General features: G+C 43.4%; 1 protein-coding gene across 4 annotated transcripts in view; it reads right to left on the minus strand.

The window, feature by feature from the left end:
• Positions 1-20,520, minus strand: part of LOC123751622 (NFX1-type zinc finger-containing protein 1-like) — a 311,404-nt gene that overhangs the window by 26,901 nt on the left and 263,983 nt on the right. For all 4 annotated transcript variants that reach the window (XM_069304304.1, XM_069304303.1, XM_069304305.1 and 1 more), the window contains exon 9: positions 2,168-2,330. In XM_069304304.1, coding sequence (XP_069160405.1) covers positions 2,168-2,330 — 163 coding nt within the window. The remainder of the gene's footprint in view (positions 1-2,167; positions 2,331-20,520) is intronic.

Raw genomic sequence — 20,520 nt, forward strand, 5'->3', positions numbered from 1 at the left:
TAACAGTCATGGAAAAGGGCGGAGGTTTCCACACTGCAGTCTACACTAAGGAAACAAACATAGGAATGTGCCTAAATGCCAACAGCGACTGCCCTGACAGGTACAAGAGGAGTGTTGTTAACGCATACGTCGACCGTGCTCTCAGCCACAGCTCAGAATGGAAGCAAGTCGACGAAGAACTCTGTAGGGTAAGGCAGGTCCTAGTCAATAACGGCTTCTCCAATGGTTTCATCGAAGACATCATAAGAAGGAAAGTGAAAAGCCATGCAACCTCTGAAGAGACAACTAACACAACACCTATACCCCCTATTAGACTATTTTACAGGAACTTCTTTTCCACAGCTCATAAAACGGAGGAAAGGGTCCTGAAAGATATTGTTAATAGAAACGTTATCCCTACAGACAAAAATCAGAGGATACAACTGACGATTTACTATAAAACCAGAAAAACGGCCAGCCTACTCATGAAAAACTCTCCAGACACAAAACAGAACGCTTTAAAAGAGACTAACGTCGTCTATGCCTTCAAATGCCCACTTGGGGACTGTAAGCTCCAAAAAACCCAGTATATAGGCAAGACAACAACATCTCTTTCTAGGCGTTTAACGATGCATAAACAACAGGGCTCCATTAAGGAACATATAATCTCTTCCCATAACCAAACCATCGCCAGAGAAATCCTAGTAAACAACACAGAAATCATCGATAGATACAGCGATAGCAGGCGGCTTGACGTTTGCGAGGCACTACACATCAAGAAGTCAACACCAGCAATCAACAGCCAATTATTGCACAACTATATTCTACCCACCTCAAGACTCCGCTCCAATATAGAAGCATCAAGAAATATGGACCAATAGGCTTTCTACAAACACTTCTATTCAATACCCATTGTTTCTGTTCTGTCTTGTGTTGATACTTTTAATACCCTATTAATATCCCCTCTTGTTCTGTCTTGTGTTAATGCCACATCACCCCTCCCACCTCACTCAAATGTAGATATAAAATCAGAGATACGTAAGTTCTAATCAGTTGTGTATTTGTGAAGTCTTTGAAAATGTAATAAGTTTTACGAAACGCGCCCGTGTCGCGTCAGACTAGAAATAAAAATGAATTTTGGAGAAGTGATTTTTGATTTACCTCCATCAGTGAAGCGTAATGTACGAAAGATTGAGAAAATTCGTGTTAGAATTATTAATCTTACTTTTTCGGTCATATTTAATAATATATGTCTACAGGAAAGACTGCTACCAAAATATACTAATATATATATATATATATATATATATATATATATATATATATATATATATATATATATATATATATATATATATATATATATATATATATATATATATATACTCGGAACCAGTGGCTCGGGTTCGATTCCCGGCGCCGGCGAGAAACAATTGGCAAAGAGTCTTAAACCCTGATGCCCCTGTTACCTAGCAGTAAATAGGTACCTGGGAGTTAGACACCTGCTATGGGCTGCTTCGTGTGAGTGTCCTCACTTAGTTGTGCTTGCGGATTTGAACTCTGGCTCTTTGATCCCGCTGACCCTTGGTCCCATGTGTACTCAGCTATTTGTACTCACCTATTTGTGCTTGCGGGGGTTGAGCTTTGGCTCTTTGGTCCCGCCTTTCAACTGTCAATCAACTGGTGTACAGATTCCTGAGCCTACTGGGCTCTATCCTATCTACATTTGAAACTGTGTATGGAGTCAGCCTCCACCACATCACTGCCTAATGCATTCCACCTGTTAACTACTCTGACACTGAAAAAGTTCCTTCTAACGTCCCTGTGGCTCATGTGGGTACTCAGTTTCCACCTGTGTCCCCTTGTTCACGTACCACCAGTGTTGTGTGTGTATGTGTGTGTGTGTGTGTGTGTGTGTGTGTGTGTGTGTGTGTGTGTGTGTGTGTGTGTGTGTGTGTGTGTGTCTGTGTCTGTGGGATTTTTTTTTTTAGACAGTAGTTACTAATAGTTGATTGATTGACAGTTGAGAGACGGGCCGAAAGAGCAGAGCTCAACCCCCGCAAGCACAACTAGGTGAATGCAACTAGGTGATTATCTACACATGTCCATCACTAATGACTGTCACGCCGAACGCCACACCTACACATGTCCACACCTGAGTGATTGTCACACTGCACACAATACTTACACATGTCCACACACGAGAGACTTGCCACACTTCTCACCACAAACAACGTGCAGACGTCCATGTAAACAGTCACCACACTGCCCTTTGCAGACATGCCCACAGTCCAGGACGGTGCCACATGGCTCAGTGCAGTATGGCCACGCTGCCTCGTGATTTTTTGTACCTGAAATTATTGGACAGTTGTCATACATTATAATACAAATGTTTTTTTGGAAATTATAAAAAATTGTTTAAAGTCTTTGATCAAATGAACTGAGTTTGGGTAATATATTTATTGTCTATGTTGGAAGATTTTTTATATCTGTATCTATAATACAGCATGTTTGTGTTTTCATTAATCTGGCAAATAGTACAGGCTAAACATTTGGGACAATCCACACTCAGCTTTGCCAAGTGAATGGACTGGGGTATGGACTGGACATAGGCTGGTTGTGTTCCCCCACAATTCAGAGGGGGAACAGTGTGTCATGGCGACATACTGACCTCCAGTGCGATGTTTGGCACTGACTGCCGCCTACACCTGGCTAACTATTTTGAAAACAAACAAATAAAAACAATGACCTTTTTCTTACAGTAATATACAACATTATTCACTGATGAATAATGAGGAAAATGATCATAAATTTGTTGCTATATATACTTTGACTGTAGCATAATAATACACCTAAGTTCAATACATCCATCTCTCCTCCTACCGAAGACCTACACACCAATATTTAATTAATTATGAAGACATTGATGCTTTTATTGCACTGTTAAAGGGATGAGGGAGAAGAACGAGAGGATGGGAAGAATAGGGAAAAGGTAGTTTCATTTCGAGTGAACTGGGTGGCCACTCAGTGATTGAGGAATCGTCTTCCATCGGCACTGAAGACTGAGGGGGAGGGGATGTCAGCTGATTACTCTGGCATAGTCCTTCGCTCTGGTACTAGCTCTGTACCAAGCTATACCGGTTAAAATCGAAGTTCAAAGGGAACCAGACCCCTACTCGGTCTTAGATTCTTGACCTAACATCTACCAACACTGATGTTGCACCCATTGATGTCATCGACTATGGCGCAGGATTCCAACTCAATTCAGTAACGATGAAGCTCTGCACAACCTGTTCAGCTCTACCATTCTGGAGGAAGCAAACCTTATCCTCATTCTCCTACAACATTATCTTGCTGCCAGGACGGTGTTCGTGAGGAGGGTGAGCTCCATTATATCTGAGAAGCCTGTACCAGATGTTATCATCAGCATCACTGAGCAAAACTTATCACTGACGGCTGTCACTGCTAAATTCATCTCTGCAAATTGACAATCATCTTTCTGCCATGAAGTTCACATTTAAAACTCCGGAGGAGGCTGCATTCGCGACGGAAAATGGCTTCAGGTGCTTGGCATCACGAGTACTCAACATCAAGTCACCAAGGAAGGCTACTTTCCACTGCAGCAGTGCTACAAATGTTATCGGTACGACCACTTTATCAAGAAGTGCACTCTTCAGAATGCAAAATGTGTCAATTAGATCATCTCCACTACTTACTCTGCACGGCGACCACACTGCTGTCTCCACTGAATGTTCTGCCCGTCAAGCAGAAATCAAGAAAATGTCTGATGCCAGGCAGGCCACTACTACTCGACGCCCACCATCAACCTACAACGTCCAAGCTGCCATTTTTCCCAGGAGGAGAAGAGACCGCACAACAACCCAGCCAATGGAGGCCCGGCTCACAGTTCGCCAGCCACTCACCGACCCAACCGTCGCCACCTCCTCACCCAGGCCAATCACTGACCCAGCCCCCAGCCTTCACCACCTCAGATGCCAGCACCTAACTGTCAACAGCACAGTGTTGACATTGTTTTTGTTTTATATTTTCCTTGCACCATACTCGCCACCGCGAATATATTTTTTCCTCCTTTTTTCTTGCCTCATCAGGTTCAGTTTCTTCAATCACTCTTCATATCAAATCCCTGGCAACTCTGGGACGAGCCTCGTCACAAATTTCTGAGCCTTTTTTTCAGTTTCCTAATGTGTGATGGGGCTGTGACAAATCCCATGTATGCAGTGTAAAGCTCTCTGAATGCCTCCTTACTTAGGTTTCTGAATGATATAACTTTTGCTAGCGCAGAGTACACTGCTGTCGTTATTCGATTTATATGTGCCTCAAAAGTTAGATTTGGTGTTATGTCCACTCCCAGGTCCCTTTCTCGAACCGTCAGAGGTAGGTAGTTTCTCTTCATTGTGTACTGACCTTTTTGGCCTACTGTCACCTAGTCCCATTTCCATAACTTTACATTTCTCGTGTTGAACTCCAGTAGCCATTTCTCTGACCATCTCTGAAGCTTGTTCAAGTCCTCTTGGAGGATCCTACAATACTCATTTGTCACAGCTCGTCTCATAAATTTTGCGTCATCTGCGAACATCGACATATTGAATTTGACTCCTATAGACATGTCGTTCACATATATTAGAAATAGAACTGGTCCCAGCACCGATCCTTGAGGTAATCTACTCGTTACGATTCGCCAGTCCGACTTCTAGTCCTTTACCGTCCAAGCTAGGTCTTTTTCGCTTACACCCGCCTGCCTCTTGGGTTTGAACAGCAATCTCCTGTGCGGAACGGTATAAAAGGCTTGTTGGCAGTCCAGAAATATGCAGTCTGCCCATACTTCCCTGTCCTGCCTTATCCTTGTTACTTTATCATAGAATTCCAGAAGATTTGTTAGGCATGATTTCACTTCTCTAAACCCATGTCGATGTTTGTTTATCTACTTAATTTTCTCTGAGTGTGTTACCAGTCTAAACCTGATTATTCTTTCAAGTACTTTACAGGGAATGCTTGTCAGGGATAATAGTCTGTAGTTAAGTGCCTCTTCCCTATCTTCTGTCTTAGAAATTGGTACCATATTTCCCTTCTTCCAGCAATTGTACAACTCTCCATTCGTAAGTGATTCGTTATAGATTCTTGTGTGTGTGTGTACTAACCTATTTGTACTCACCTATTTATGCTTGCAGGGGTTGAGCTCTGGCTCTTTGGTCTGCCTCTCATCCGTCAATACACTGGTGTACAAGGTCCTGAGCCTATTGGGCTCTGTCATATCTATACTTGAAACTGTGTATGGAGTCTACCTCCACCACATCACTTCCCAATGCTTTCCATTTGTCAACCACTCTGACACTAAAAAAGTTCTCTCTAATATCTCTGTGGTTAATTTGGGCACTTAATTTCCACCTGTGTCACCTAGTGCGTGTGCCCCTTGTGTTAAATAGCATGTCCTTATCTACCCAATCAATTCCTTTGAGAATCTTGTATGTGGTGATCATATCACCTCTAACTCTTCTGTCTCCCAGTGACGTGATGTTTTATTCCCGAAGTCTCTCTTCGTAGCTCATACTCTTCAGTTCGGGTACTAGTCTGGTGGCAATCTTATCTTGAGGTTATCTTGAGATGATTTCGGGGCTTTAGTGTCCCCGCGGCCCGGTCCTCGACCAGGCCTCCACCCCCAGGAAGCAGCCCGTGACAGCTGACTAACACCCAGATACCTATTTTACTGCTAGGTAACAGGGGCATAGGGTGAAAGAAGCTCTGCCCATTGTTTCTCGCCGGCGCCTGGGATAGAACCCAGGACCACAGGATCACAAGACCCGCGTGCTACCTTTGAACTTTTTCCAGTTTAGTCTTATGCTTGACTAGATATGAACTCCATGCTGGAGCCGCATCATCCAGGATTGGTCTGACATATGTGGTATATAAAGTTCTGAATGATTCCTCACACAAGTTTCTAAAGGCGGGTCTTATGTTGGCCAACCTAGTATATGCCGCTGATGTTATCCTCTTGATAAAGGCTTCAGGGAGGATAGATCTGGCGTGATTTCAACCCCCAGGTCTTTCTCGCTTTCTCTCTACTGACTCTTGAAGTATTTCATCTCCCAAATGATACCTTGTATCTGGTCTCCTGCTCCCTACACCTATCTTCATTACATTACATTTGCTTGGGTTAAATTCTACAACCATTTGTTCGACCATTCCTGCAGCTTGTCTAGGTCTTCTTGAAGTTTCAAGCTGTCCTCCTCTGTCTTAATCCTTCTCATAATATTGGCATCGTCAGCAAACATTGAGAGAAATGAGTCTATACCCACTGGGAGATCATTTACGTATATCAGAAACAGGATAGGTCCGAGTACAGAGCCCTGTGGGACTCCACTGGTGACTTCACGCCAATCTGAGGTCTCACCCCCTCACTATAACTCTCTGCTTCCTATTGCTTGGGTACTCCCTTATCCACTGGAGCGCCCTACCAGTAACTCTTGCATTTTTCTCCAGCTTATGCATCAACCTTTTATGGGGTACTGTTTCATAGGCTTTCCGACTGTCCAAAAGAATGTAGTCCACCCATCCTTCTCTTTCTTGCCTAATCTTTGTCACCTGATCGTAGAATTCTATTAAGCCTGTCGGGCAAGATTTACCCTCCCTGAACCCATGTTGATGGGTTGTCACGAAATCCCTTCTCTCCAGATGTGTTACTAGGTTGTTTCTCACAATCTTCTCCATCACCTTGCATGGTATACAAGTTAAGGACACTGGTCTGTAGTTCAGTGCCTCTTGTCTGTCACCCTTTTTGTATATTGGGACTACATTAACCATCTTCCATATTTCTGGAGAGAGAGAATCCCGTTTGCTTCCCGTTTCCAGTGACCTACTATACACTATGGAGAGTGACAAGCAAAACACTCCTGCACACTCTTTCAATACCCATGGTGAGATTCCGTCCGGGCTAACAGCCTTTCTCACGTCCAGCTCGAACAGGTGCTTCTTGACCTCATCTCTTGTATTTTCGACCCCTTCCTAGGCTACATGGTATTCTGCCACCTCTCCTAGCGCAGTGACCTCTCCTTCTTCTATTGTGAAGACCACCTGGAACCTCTTGTTGATTTCTTCACACATTCACATTGTCATTCTCTGTGTATCTGTCCTCACCCTTTTTAAGTTTCATCACCTGTTCCTTCACTGTTGTTTTCCTCCTGATGTGACTGTGTAGTAGCTTTGGTTCGGTCTTGGCTTTATTATCTATATAATTTTCATACTTTTTCTCAGCTTCTCTTCGCACACTAACATACTCGTTCCTGGTTCTCTGGTATTTCTGTCTGCTTTCTGGTGTTCTGTTATTTTGGAAGTTCCTCCACGCCCTTTTGTTCAGTTCCTTTGCTATCATACATGCCCTATTAAACCACGGAATCTTCTTTTGCTTCTCAGTTTTTTCCTGTCGGGCTGGGACAAACCTGCTTACAGCCTCCTGACACTTTTGGGTGACATAGTCCATCATGTCTTGTACGGAATTAGTTCTGAGTTCTGTGTCCCATGGTATATCCCTTAGTAATTTATTCATCTCATAATTTCCCATTCGGTACACCAGCCCTATGTTTCCCAGTACATTTTTGGGGGAGATAATTCCTAGCTCTACCAAGAACTCAAAGATCAATACACTGTGATCACTCATTCCCAAGGGGGCTTCCAACTTAACTTCCCTTATATCCGACTCATTTAGGGTAATTATCAGATCAAGCAAGGCTGGTTCATCCTCTCCTCTCATTCTTGTCGGTCCCTTGACGTGATGACTTAGAAAGTTTCTTGTTGCCACGTCCAGCAGCTTAGCTCTCTGGTCCTCCATGTGGGTTTCTGTTCTCCCAATCTATCTTCCCATGGTTGACGTCTCCCATGATTAGAAGTCTGGATCCGTTCCTGCTAGCCACAGAAGCTGCTCTCTCTATTATATTGATGGGGGCCATGTTGTTTCTATCATATTCCTGTCTGGGTCTTCTGTCGTTCGGTGGGGGATTATATATGACTACTACTATAATTTTCTGTCCTCCAGTTGTTATGGTGTCTGATATGTAGTCACTGAAACCTTCACAGTTCTGTTTTACCATCTCTTCAAAACTCCAACCTTTACTTATCAGCAAAGCTACACCACCTCCTTCTCTCCCTTCTCTCTCTTTCCTCACTACATAGTAGTCCTGTGGAAACACTGCATTTGTTATGGTTTTCGTTATGTGTGTGTGTGTGTGTGTGTGTTTACTAGTTGTGTTTACTAGTTGTGTTTTTGCGGGGGTTGAGCTTTGCTCTTTGGACCCGCCTCTCAACTGTCAATCAACTGTTTACTAACTACTTTTTTTTTCCCACACCACACACACACACACCCCAGGACGCAGCCCGTGACAGCTGACTAACTCCCAGGTACCTATTTTCTGCTAGGTAACAGGGGCACTTAGGATGAAAGAAACTTTTGCCCATTTGTTTCTGCCTCGTGCGGGAATCGAACCAGCGCCACAGAATTACGAGTCCTGCGCGCTATCCACCAGGCTATGAGGCCCCTGTCTGGGGCCTCGTGTGTGTGTGTGTGTGTGTGTATGTGTGTGTGTGTGTGTGTGTGTGTCTGTACTCATCTATTTCTGCCTGCAGGATCGAGCATTGACTCTTGGATCCCGCCTTTCTAGCCATCGGTTGTTAACAGCCATGACTCCTGTCCCATTTCCCTATCATTTCTAGTTTTAAAATTATGAATAGAGTTTGCTTTCACAACATGCTCCTTAAGTGCATTCCATTTTCCACTACTCTAATGCAAAAAGAAAACTCTGGCAGAGTTGGCAGAGAGAGAGGCAGAGTTAAGAAAGAACAGCTCTGTGACTCATCTGAGTTTCCACGTTCCACCCATGTCCCCTCGTTCTGTTAATATTACGTGTGAACATTTCATCTATTTCCACTTTGTCAATTCTCCTGAGTATTTTATACGTTCCTATTATATCTCCTCACTCCCTTCTTTTTTCTAATGTCGTAAGGTTCAGTTCCTTCAGGCGCTCTTCATATCCCATCCTTCGTAACTCTGGGACGAGCCTCGTCGCAAACTTCCGAACCTTTTCCAGTTTCCTTATGTGTTTCTTCAGGTGGGGACACCATAATAGCATGGCATACTCTAAAACTGGTCTCACGTAGGCAGTGTAAAGCGTACTAAAAGCCTCCTTACTTAGGTTTCTGTATGATGTTCTTACATTTGCCAGTGTATAGTACGCTGCTGTCGTTATCCTATTTATATGTGCTCAGGAATTAGCTTAGGTGTTACATCCATTCCCAGGTCACTTTCTCGAATCGTCACAGGTAGGCAGTTCCCCTTCATTGTGTACTGTCCTTTTGGTCTACTATCACCTAGTCCCATTTCCATACCTTTACATTTGCTCGTGTTGAACTCCAGTAGCCATTTCTCTGACCATCTTTGCATCCTGTTCAGGTCCTCTTGGAAGACCCTACAATCTTCCTTGACACAACTCTTCTCATTAATTTTGCGTCATTCACGAACATCGACATGTAGGATTCTACTCCTGTAATCATGTCATTTACGTAAATTAGAAATTGGTCCCAACACCGATCCTAGAGGTACTCCACTCGTTACTGTTCGCCAGTCCGAGTTCCCGCCCCTTACCGTAACTCTCTGGCTCCTTACTGTTAGGCAGTTCCTTTCGTTTACCTTAACGGGCCATTCCGTTTACTCCTGCCTGCCTCTCAAGTTTGAGTAGCAGTCTCATGAGCGGTACTGTATCAAAGGCCTTTTGGCAGTCTAGAAATATACTGTCTGCCCAACCTTCTCTGCCCTGCCATTATCTTGTTATTTTATCATAGAATTCCAAAAGGTTTGTTAGGCATGATTTTCCTTTCCAGAACCCATGTTGATGCTTGTTTACAAACCTAATGTTCTCTAGGTGTGCAACCAGTCTAAGCCTAATTATTCTTTCAAGTATTTTGCAGAGGATACTTGTCAATGATACGAGTCTGTAGTTAAGTGGCTCCTCCCTATCTCCTTTCTTGAAAATCAGTACAACATTTGCCCTCTTCCAGGAATTCAGCAAGTCTCCCGACATAAGTGAATCATAAAAGATTCTTACCAGAGGCACGCTGAGGGCCTGCGCTGCCTCATTTAGTATCAACGGTGATACTTTGTCTGGTCCAACTGCTTTAGTTGCATCCAGTGTTAACTGTTTCGTTACCTCCTCTGCTATCACCTCTATATCTGATAGTCTTTCATCTAGTGTAATCTCTTCTAAAAATGGTAGCTGCTCAGGCTTGGTTGTGAACACTTCATGGAAACTGGCATTCAGTGCCTCGCAGATTTCCTTGTCACTTTCTATATCTGCCCTTCCCCCTCGGTTTCCCTTAGTCTTGTCACTTGGTCGTTCACCGACATTTTTATTCTTATATGGCTATGCAGTAATTTAGGTTGCTTTTACGCTTAGATTGCAATATCAGTCTCAAAATTCTTTTCTAACACTCTTCTTATATTAATGTAATCGTTCCTAGCTCTGTTACATCTAATCTGTTATCCTCTGTCCTTTGTCTTCTGTACTTCCTCCACTCCCTCCTACTTCTCATTTTTGCTTCCTGACACTGTCTATTAAACCATGGGTTATTATATTCCCTCCTACATTTTTCCTTTACTGTTGGTATAAATCTCTCTTCAGCCTCCTTGCATTTCCATATGACTTGGTTCATCATATCTTGCACTTTTTTCCTCTAATTTCTTCCTCCCACTGCACTTCCCCCAGAAAGTCCCTTATCCTCCTGTAGTCCCCTTTCCTGTAGTCAAGTCTTCTTTCCCAGATCTCTTGTCCTTTGGTCATAATTTTAAATTCGATCGTGTAGTCAAAGACTTGAACACAATGGTCACTGGCTCCTAGAGGTATTTCATGTTCCAATTTTCGATGTCTTCTACATTCTGGGTGAAAATCAGGTCTAATAGGCTCGGTGTATCCCCTCCTCTTTCCCTTGTGTCTTCCTTCAGATGATGTGTTAAGAAATTCCTGACTATAACGTCTACTAACTTTACTCCCCATGTTTCCTCCCCGCCATGGGAAACTCCTTGTCTCCCAATTGATCTTTCTGTGATTTAGGTCCCCCTAGTTATACTTACCTAGTTGTACTTACCTAGTTGTGCTTGCTGGGGTAGAGCTCTGGCTCTTTAGTCCCACCTCTCAACTGTCAATCAACCAATGAACAGGTTCCTGAGCATACTTTGCTCTATCATATCTACATTTGAAACTGTGTATGGAGTCAGCCTCCACCACATCACTGCCTAATGCATTCCGTCTGTTAACTACTCTGACACTGAAGAAGTTCATTCTAACGTCCCTGAGGCTCATTTGGGTGCTCAGTTCCACCTGTATCCCTTTGTTCGCATACCACCTGTGTTAAACAATTTATCTTTATCTACCCTGCCAATGCCTCTGAGAACTTTATAGGTAGTGATCATGTCACCCCTTACTCATCTGTCTTCTAGTGTCGTGAGGTGCATTTCCCGCAGCCTTTCTTCGTAACTCATGCCTCTTAGTTCTGGGACTAGTCTAGTGGCTTATCTCTGAACTTTTTCAAGCTTCGCCCTGTGCTTGACAAGGTACGGGCTCCATGCTGGGGCCGCATACTCCAGGATTGATCTTACATGTGTAGTATACAAGGTTCTGAATGATTCCTTACACAGGCTCCTGAAGGCAGTTCTGATGTTAGTCAGCCTCGCATACGCCGCAGATGTTATTCTTTTGATGTGGACTTCAGGAGACAAGTTTGGTGTGATACCAACTCCTAGATCCTTCTCTCTGTCCGTTTTATGAAGGACTTCATCTCCCATTCTGTATCCTGTGTCTGGCCTCCGGTTTCCACTGCCTTGTTTCATTACCTTACATTTACTCAGGTTGAACTTTAGTAGTCATTTGTTGGACCATTCATTCAGTCTATCTAGGTCATCTTGTAGTCTTATACTGTCTTCCTCCGACTTAATCCTCCGCATAATTTTTGTATCACCAGCAAACAATGAGAGGAATGATTCTATACCATCTGGAAGATCATTTACATATATAAGAAACAGTATGGGTCCAAGGACTGAACCCTGTGGGACCCCACTGATGACGTCTCGCCAATCTGAGACCTCACCCCTCATAGTGACTCGCTGCCTTTTGTTACTTAGGTACTCCCTTATCCAATGGAGTATCTTCCCTTTCACTCCTGCCTGCATCTCCAGCTTTTGCACCAGTCTCTGGTGTGGCACTATTTCAAAGGCTTTATGGCAATCCAAAAATATGCAGTTTGCCCACCCCTCTCTTTCTTGTCTGATTCTTGTTGCCTGATCATAGAATTCAATTAATTCTGTGAGGCAGGACCTACCATCACTGAAACCATTATGATGTTGTGTCACAAAGTTCCTTCGTTCCAGATGTTCCACTAGCTTTCATCGTACAATTTTCTCCATTAGCTTGCAGCGTATGCAAGTTAGGGACACTGGCCTGTAGTTCAGTGCCTCCTGTCTATCCCCCTTCTTGTATATCGGGGCTACGTTTGCCGCCTTCCAAATTTTTGGCAGTTCACCTGTTACCGGTGATTTGTTATACACCATGGAGAGTGGCAGGCACAGTGCTTTTGCTCCTTCCTCTAGTATCCATGGCGATATTTCATCCGGGCCTATAGCCTTTGTCACATCCAATTCTAGCAAAAACTTCCTTACATCCCCACTGGTAATCTCAAATTCCTCTAGTGGAGCCTGGTTAACTATTCCTTCTCTTATCTCTGGAACTTCTCCTTGCTCTAATGTGAAGACTTACTGGAATTTCTTATTGAGTTCCTCGCACACATCTTTGTCATTTGTAATGAATCTCTCTGCCCCTATCCTCAGTTTCATTATCTGTTCCTTCACTGTTGTCTTTCTCCTGATATGGCTGTGTAGCAATTTGGGTTGGGTCTTAGCCTAGCTTGCTATGTCGTTTTCATATTGCCCTTCTGCCTCTCTTCTCACCCTGATGTATTCATTCCTGGCCCTCTGGTAACCTTCTCTGCTCTCGTGTCCTGTTACTTCTATAGTTTCTCCATGCTGGCGATGAGTCACAATAACGTGGCTGAAGTATGTTGACCAGACCACACACTAGCAGGTGAATGGACGACGACGTTTAGGTCCGTCCTATACCATTCTCAAGTCGATTGTGATGAGGGAGTTGTTGTTGTTTTAGTTTAGGCTACTCAGAACGAAGTGTCCATGTAGCACGGGATATGGTGAGCCCATAATTAAGTACGGTTATTCGCGATAACATTCTTACTGTGATATTTGGGTCTAAATTTAAAATGAAGGTGGGGAATTCCTCCGTTTTCCTGGTTTATTTTTCGCTTTTGTTTTAGTGCACTGCTTTTAGTTTTGTTTTATTAACATTATCTTGGTGGCGTATGTAGATGCAGAATGCTCACCAGTGAGTCCCATTCCTAACGGCTTTTCTAATCATTGTAGTCGCGGTGGAATGTGCATCGAATGCAGCTGCTGTCGTTGGATTAATGTTGAGTTTGATGCGCAGGGCTTCAGTAGCTTCATATTCCAGTAAGCAGTGCTATAGTGGCGCCTCTGCTTCTGTTTCACAGATATGACACTGTTTAACTATTGGGTTCATTACTTCCCAGCAGCACTTGTAACCAAGTCTGAGTCTGTGTATGGCTATTGCAATGTCTCTGGATATCTTTTTGCCAGGCTTGAAAGAGGAGTAACCAGTGGCTTGTTCGTACCATATTGCAGTGGATCTTCCTTCCGCTACTTTGGCTCTGTGGCAACTTTTGATGGTTGAGAGTATTTTCTTCTTGATTTGCTCCTTAATCTGTGAAAAACTTGGAGGTATTTGAACTTGTACAACAGGTAGAGCAGTGGCAGTTTTTGCTAGTGAGTCTGCCTTTTCATTACCATCTATGCCAATGTAACTTGGTATCCAATTTAGGGTGATTAACAGCCCTAGATTATGGGCTTCTTTTCCTATATGTTGAATTTCGGTGAGAAGTTGTATATTTCTTTGTGCTGACATAATGCCTGGAGCGAAGATTTAGAATCGGTATGAATGATGACATCATGTAAATTATTCTCAATTGTATAGTTTATTGCCTCCTTCAGGGCATATAATTCTGTTTGCAATGTTGAGCACCCACTATTCATGCTCCAGTAAGCTTCATGGTTGGTAGTGTAAACTGCTGCCCCAGCAGAACCTCTTTCTTGATCAACTGATCCGTCTGTGAAGATGTGAGTCGTTGTAGGTCGTGAGATGGTTTCCATTTGTTGTTCTATTACTTCTTTGAGCCTCTGCTGGTCACATGCTGATTTTTTAACTGGTAATCCTTCACTGATTATCTTTAGACTCGATTCTTCCCATGGAGGAGGCTACCGAAAGTGTTGATATGGTCTATCTTTCCCTTTGTTTTCAATGGTCATTTCAAGTCCACTTTCTCTAGAATCTTGACCAGATTATCCATCCATGTGCTTGTTATATATTGAAGGTTTTTCTTAAGTGATCTCTGTATGCTGTCTTTGATTGACAGTCTGGCTGTGGTTCCAACAAGTTTTGCTGTTATTGTGGCTATCCTTTGTTTGATCCTGTTTTCTAGTGCTGGTAAGTTGGTTTCCATTCTTAGGTTCTCTCTACGCGTCCATATAGGTGCTCCCAGCATTGTTCTGAGAGCATCATTTTGAGACACTTCCAGTTTCTCCCATTGGTTATCACTGAAGGATGCAAGAGCAGAGGCAGCATAGTCAATGAGTGACCTAGCTGCTTGAACGTAGTACAATTTGAGTACTGGTAGAGATGCACCATCTCTAAGACTGGTCAGGGAGCGCAAAGCTGAGTTTCTGGCTTTACAACGATGCCGATGATATGCAGTTTCTTCAGTGAATTTCACATGGCTGTCTATTATGACTCCTAGGTATTGAAAAGAGGTAACCCACTCAATTTCATGTCCTTGTATTGCGAGTCTGATGTCTTGAGTTCTCATTGTAACGGCCATTGCTTTGGTTTTATTGATGTTTATTTTAATTGCTATGCATTCCGCTTCCCAGCTGATAATATCTAGTCATTTTTGTGCATGGTTCCTGGCGCCTTTGCCATTGATGATGACCACAAAGTTGTCTGCATAGTTAAGCAGTTTGGTTTTTGGTAACTTGAGCTTCATGTATTGTTCCATGAGACAGTTGAAGCTTGTTAATGAGATGGGTCCTGGATTTCCTGGGTCTTTAGGTTTTGAAATGGGAACTATAATTGCACTGTTCCAAGATAGTGGTCGAGTTCTTGTCACCCATAATCTGTTCATGAGATTCAAGAAGGCTTCTGACGAAGCCTTCTTGAATCTTCTTCTTGACGCCTTCTTGTTCATTAGAACCAGGAGGAGCAATGTGAACTAGATTGCTACGAAGTGTGTTAGTTTGTCGACTAACGAAAAAGGCGAATCATTCTCTCGCCTTGGTTACCCTTTGCATTTCATCAACGATGCCTACTCTCGAGCTAAACGAAATTTCTTTCATCCTAAACCTGCTGCCAACACTAGTAGCACTGTACTATGCCTTCCCTTCATATCTGAACTCAAAACTTTTACTAATACCCTCCGTCCTCTTGACATTAAGCTCGCCTTTCGACAAACTAACACACTTCTAAGCAATCTAGTTCACACTGCTCCTCCTGCTTCTAATGCTGCTGGTGTCTACTCTATTTCCTGATCGTCTTGTCCTCTCCAATACTTTGGCGAAACTGGCCGTACAGTTAATGACTGACTTAAAGAACACAAGAGAAGTGTTAAGTCTGCAGACACTAACAATGCTCTCTTCTGTCATGTGAGGGACTCTAATCGTCCTATTGATTTGTCTTCCTCCAAAATAATCTTTCCTGCCTCTACTTTACACAGTCGCCGTCTTGTGAAATCGGCTCTAATACACAACGTACCGAACATTAACTTGAGTCCTGGCTTTGTTGCTGTGGACTCTTCCCTTTCACAGTATATACTCAAATGCTCTAATATTTCTAACAAACGGGACCTAACATAAGCTTACCCTTCCATTTATCTTTCTTTTTCTTTCCTTTCTTTTTCTTTTTTCTGTTCATTGTTTTCTCTTACGTTCCCTTGCTATTCTCCTCTAATTCCTAATACTATCCCCTTCTCATTTGATGGGTATAATAGGAGCTGCCTCGTAAGGGCCAATGGGCCTTCTGCAGTTCTTATTCCTACTACTATCCCCTCTACTACACCTTACCGTTCGTACCTTTTGTCTTGCTCCTCACCTATCTCTTGCCTATTTATTGCCTTCATCACCTCCCTCATCACAATCGACTTAAGAATGGTCCAGGAAGGACCGAAACGTCGTCGTCCCTTCACCTTCTAGTGTGTGTGGTCTTGTCAACGTTCTCCATGCTCTATTACTTTGTTGCTTAGTTAGCTTACATCTCTGATTAAACCATGGGTTTCTCATCTGCATTTAATTTTTTACCTTTTTGGCCAGGATCAATTTTTCTGCTGCCTCCTTGCACTTCTGCATGATGTATTCCATCTTGTCTTGGGACGTCTTTCGCCTTAGCTCAGATTCCCATGTTATATCCGTTAGGAATTTTCTTATCTCCTCGTAATTTCCCTTATGGAATGCTAGCCTTTTGCTTTCAGTTCCCTTTCTCGAGTATTTTAGCGCTTCTTCGACCAGATACTCAAACGTTAGTACACTGTGATCGCTCATTCCTACTGGGTCCTCGAAGTCAATTTCCCTTATGTCGGAGTCATTCAGAGTGAAAACTATGTCGAGTCTCGCTGGTTCATCGTTTTCCCTCATCCTTTGGTCCCGCCTAATTTAATTACTTTACACTTTCTAGAGTTGAAGTTTAGTAGCCATTTTCTAGATCAATCCACCAGTTTTTTCAGGTCGTCCTGTAGTCTCAGTCTATCTTTATCTGTCTTGTTTCTTCTCATAATTTTTGCATCACCAGCAAACATTGAGAGGAATCAGTCTATACACTCTGGAAGGTCGTTTACAGGCAGGGTGACAGGCATCTCTTGCCTGTCACCCATTTAGTATATTGGGTGTCTTCATTAGCGGTCTTCCAGCTTTCCAGTAGGTCTCTTGTTACAAGTGACCTGTTGTACACCATAGAGAGTGGCACACTTAGTGCCTCTGCACCTTCTTTTAGTATCCACAGAGAGCTTCTGTCAGGCCCAACAGCGTTTGTCACATTCAGCTCCTACAGATTTCTTTTGACCTTATCACTGGTGAGGTCAAATTCCTCCAAGGTTGCTTGGTTTGCCTCCTCATTTAGTGCAGGAACTTCTCCTTGTTCAATTGTGAAGATCTCCTCGAATCTCTTGTTGAGTTCTTTACACACCTTGTCATTCTCTGTATCATTCTCAAAGTTCAAAGCTCTCTCCTCACTCTAAGGTACTCATTTCTGGCCCTCTGGTACCTTCTGGTAATTTCTGGCTACTCCCCGCTCTCTGGTGTTCTGTTATTCTTGTAGTTTCTTCACGTTCCTGTACTCAATTGCTTCGCCACCTTACATTCCTGATTGAACCATGGAGTCTTCTGTTGCTTTAATTTTTTTTCTTTTTTTTGGGTGGGAAAAACCTGTCTGCAGCTTCCTGGCACTTCTGGGTGACATAATCCATCATATCCTGTACAGTCTTTTCTCTGAGTTCTGTTTCCCATGTTATTCCCATTAGGAAGTTCCACATCTCGTCCTATTCTCCACTTCGGTAATTTAGTCTTTTCTCTTCCAATCCCATCCTTCGATAGGTTATCCCTACCTCTACCAGACACTCAAATATAAATACACTATGGTCACTCATTCCTTTGGGGGCTTCAAATTTGACTTCCCTTATTTCTGACTCATTCAATGTGAATATCAGGTCGAGTCTAGCTGGTTCGTCATTTTCTCTCATTCTTGTGGGTTCCTTGACATGTTAGCTCAGAAAGTCCCTAGTTGTCACTTCCAAGAGTTTAGCTCTCCATGTATCTTCACCCCCATGTGGGACCCCATTCTCCCAATTCATTTTTCCATGGTTGAAATCGCCCCTGACTTAGAGTCAGGATCCATTCCTGCAGGCAACTGAAACTGCTCTATTATATTATTGATTGCCATGTTATTTCTGTCGAACTCCTGTCTGGGTCTTCTGTCGTTTAATGGAGGGTTGTAAATGACTTCCACTTTTATCTTAAGTCCACCCATTGTCATAGTTCCTGTTATGTAGTATCTGAATCCGTTGCAGCCTGGCATTTCCATCTCTTTGAAGCTCCAGTCCTTCCTTACCTCTACTCTACTGACTGTGGGTGTGTGTGTGTGTTGTGTACTCACCTATTTGTACTCACCTATTTGTGCTTGCGGGGGTTGAGCTTTGGCTCTTTGGTCCCGCCTCTCAACTGTCAATCAACTGGTGTACAGATTCCTGAGCCTACTGGGCTCAATCATATCTACATTTAAAACTGTGTATGGAGTCAGCCTCCACCACATCACTGCCTAATGCATTCCATCCGTTAACTACTCTGACACTGAAAAAGTTCCTTCTAACGTCTCTGTGGCTCATGTGGGTACTCAGTTTCCACCTGTGTCCCCTTGTTCGCGTCCCACCAGTGTTGAATAGTTTATCCTTGTTTACCCGGTCGATTCCTCTGAGGATTTTGTAGGTTGTGATCATGTCTCCCCTTACTCTTCTGTCTTCCAGTGTCGTAAGGTGCATTTCCCGCAGCCTTTCCTCGTAACTCATGCCTCTTAGTTCTGGGACTAGTCTAGTGGCATACCTTTGGACTTTTTCCAGCTTCGTCTTGTGCTTGACAAGGTACGGGCTCCATGCTGGGGCCGCATACTCCAGGATTGGTCTTACATATGTGGTGTACAAGATTCTGAATGATTCCTTACACAGGTTCCTGAACGCTGTTCTGATGTTAGCCAGCCTCGCATATGCCGCAGACGTTATTCTTTTTATGTGGGCTTCAGGAGACAGGTTTGGTGTGATATCAACTCCTAGATCTTTCTCTCTGTTCGTTTCATTAAGTACTTCATCTCCTATTCTGTATCCTGTGTTTGGCCTCCTATTTCCACCACCTAGTTTCATTACTTTGCATTTACTCGGGTTGAACTTCAACAGCCATTTGTTGGGCCATTCACTCAGTCTGTCTAGGTCATCTTGTAGCCTCCTACTATCGTCCTCAGTTTCAATCCTCCTCATAATTTTTGCATCATCGGCAAACATTGAGAGAAACGATTCTATACCCTCTGGAAGATCATTTACATATATCAGAAACAGTATAGGTCCAAGGACTGACCCCTGCGGTACTCCACTCGTAACGTCTCGCCAATCTGAGACCTCACCCCTCACACTGACTCGTTGTCTCCTGTTACTTAGGTACTCCTGTATCCAACGGAGAACCTTCCCTTTCACTCCAGCCTGCATCTCCAGTTTTTTCACTAGCCTCTTGTGTGGCACTGTGTCAAAGGGTTTCTGACAATCCAAAAATATGCAGTCTGCCCATCCTTCTCTTTCTTGCCTTATTTTTGTTGCCTGGTCGTAGAATTCAAGTAACCCTGTGAGGCAGGACCTGCCATCCCTGAATCCATGTTGATGCTGTGTTACAAAGTTCTTTCGCTCCAGGTGCCCCACTAGCTTTCTTCGCACAATCTTCTCCATCATCTTGCATGGTATGCAGGTTAGGGACACTGGTCTGTAATTCAGTGCCTCCTGTCTATCCCCTTTCTTGTATATCGGGACTACGTTAGCTGCTTTCCAAATTTCTGGCAGTTCCCCTGTTGCCAGTGATTTGTTATACACCATGGAGAGCGGGAGGCACAGTTCTTCTGCTCCTTCCTTTAGTATCCAAGGGGAGATTCCATCTGGGCCTATAGCCTTTGTCACATCCAATTCTAGTAAACACTTCCTTACTTCCCCGCTGGTAATCTCAAACTCTTCCAGTGGTTCCTGGTTAGCTATTCCCTCCCTTATCTCTGGGATTTCTCCTTGCTCTAAGCTGAAGACCTCTTGGAATTTCTTATTCAGTTCCTCACACACTTCCTTGTCGTTTGTAGTGAATCCTTCTGCCCCTATCCTTAATTTCATAACCTGTTCCTTTACTGTTGTTTTTCTCCTGATGTGGCTATGCAGCAATTTAGGCTGAGTCTTTGCCTTACTTGCGATGTCATTTTCGTATTGTCTTTCTGCCTCTCTTCTCATCCTAACATATTCATTCCTGGCATTCTGGTATCTTTCTCTGCTCTCCAGTGTCCTGTTATTCCTATAGTTTCTCCATGCCCTTTTACTTTGCTGCTTAGCTAGCCTACATCTCTGCTTAAACCATGGGTTTCTCATCTTCATTTCACTGTTTTCCTTTTGGACTGGGACAAGGCTGCGTCCTTGCATTTTTGCATGATGTATACCATCATATCTTGGGCCGTCTTTTCCCTGAGCTCTGTTTCCCATGCTATATCTGCTAGGCATTTTCTTATCTCCTCATAGTTTCCCTTTCGGTATGCAAACCTTTTGGTTTCGGTAACCCTCCTCGAGTTCAATAACCCT

This window comes from Procambarus clarkii, chromosome 52, assembly GCF_040958095.1.
Source record: "Procambarus clarkii isolate CNS0578487 chromosome 52, FALCON_Pclarkii_2.0, whole genome shotgun sequence".
NCBI lineage: Eukaryota > Metazoa > Arthropoda > Malacostraca > Decapoda > Cambaridae > Procambarus > Procambarus clarkii.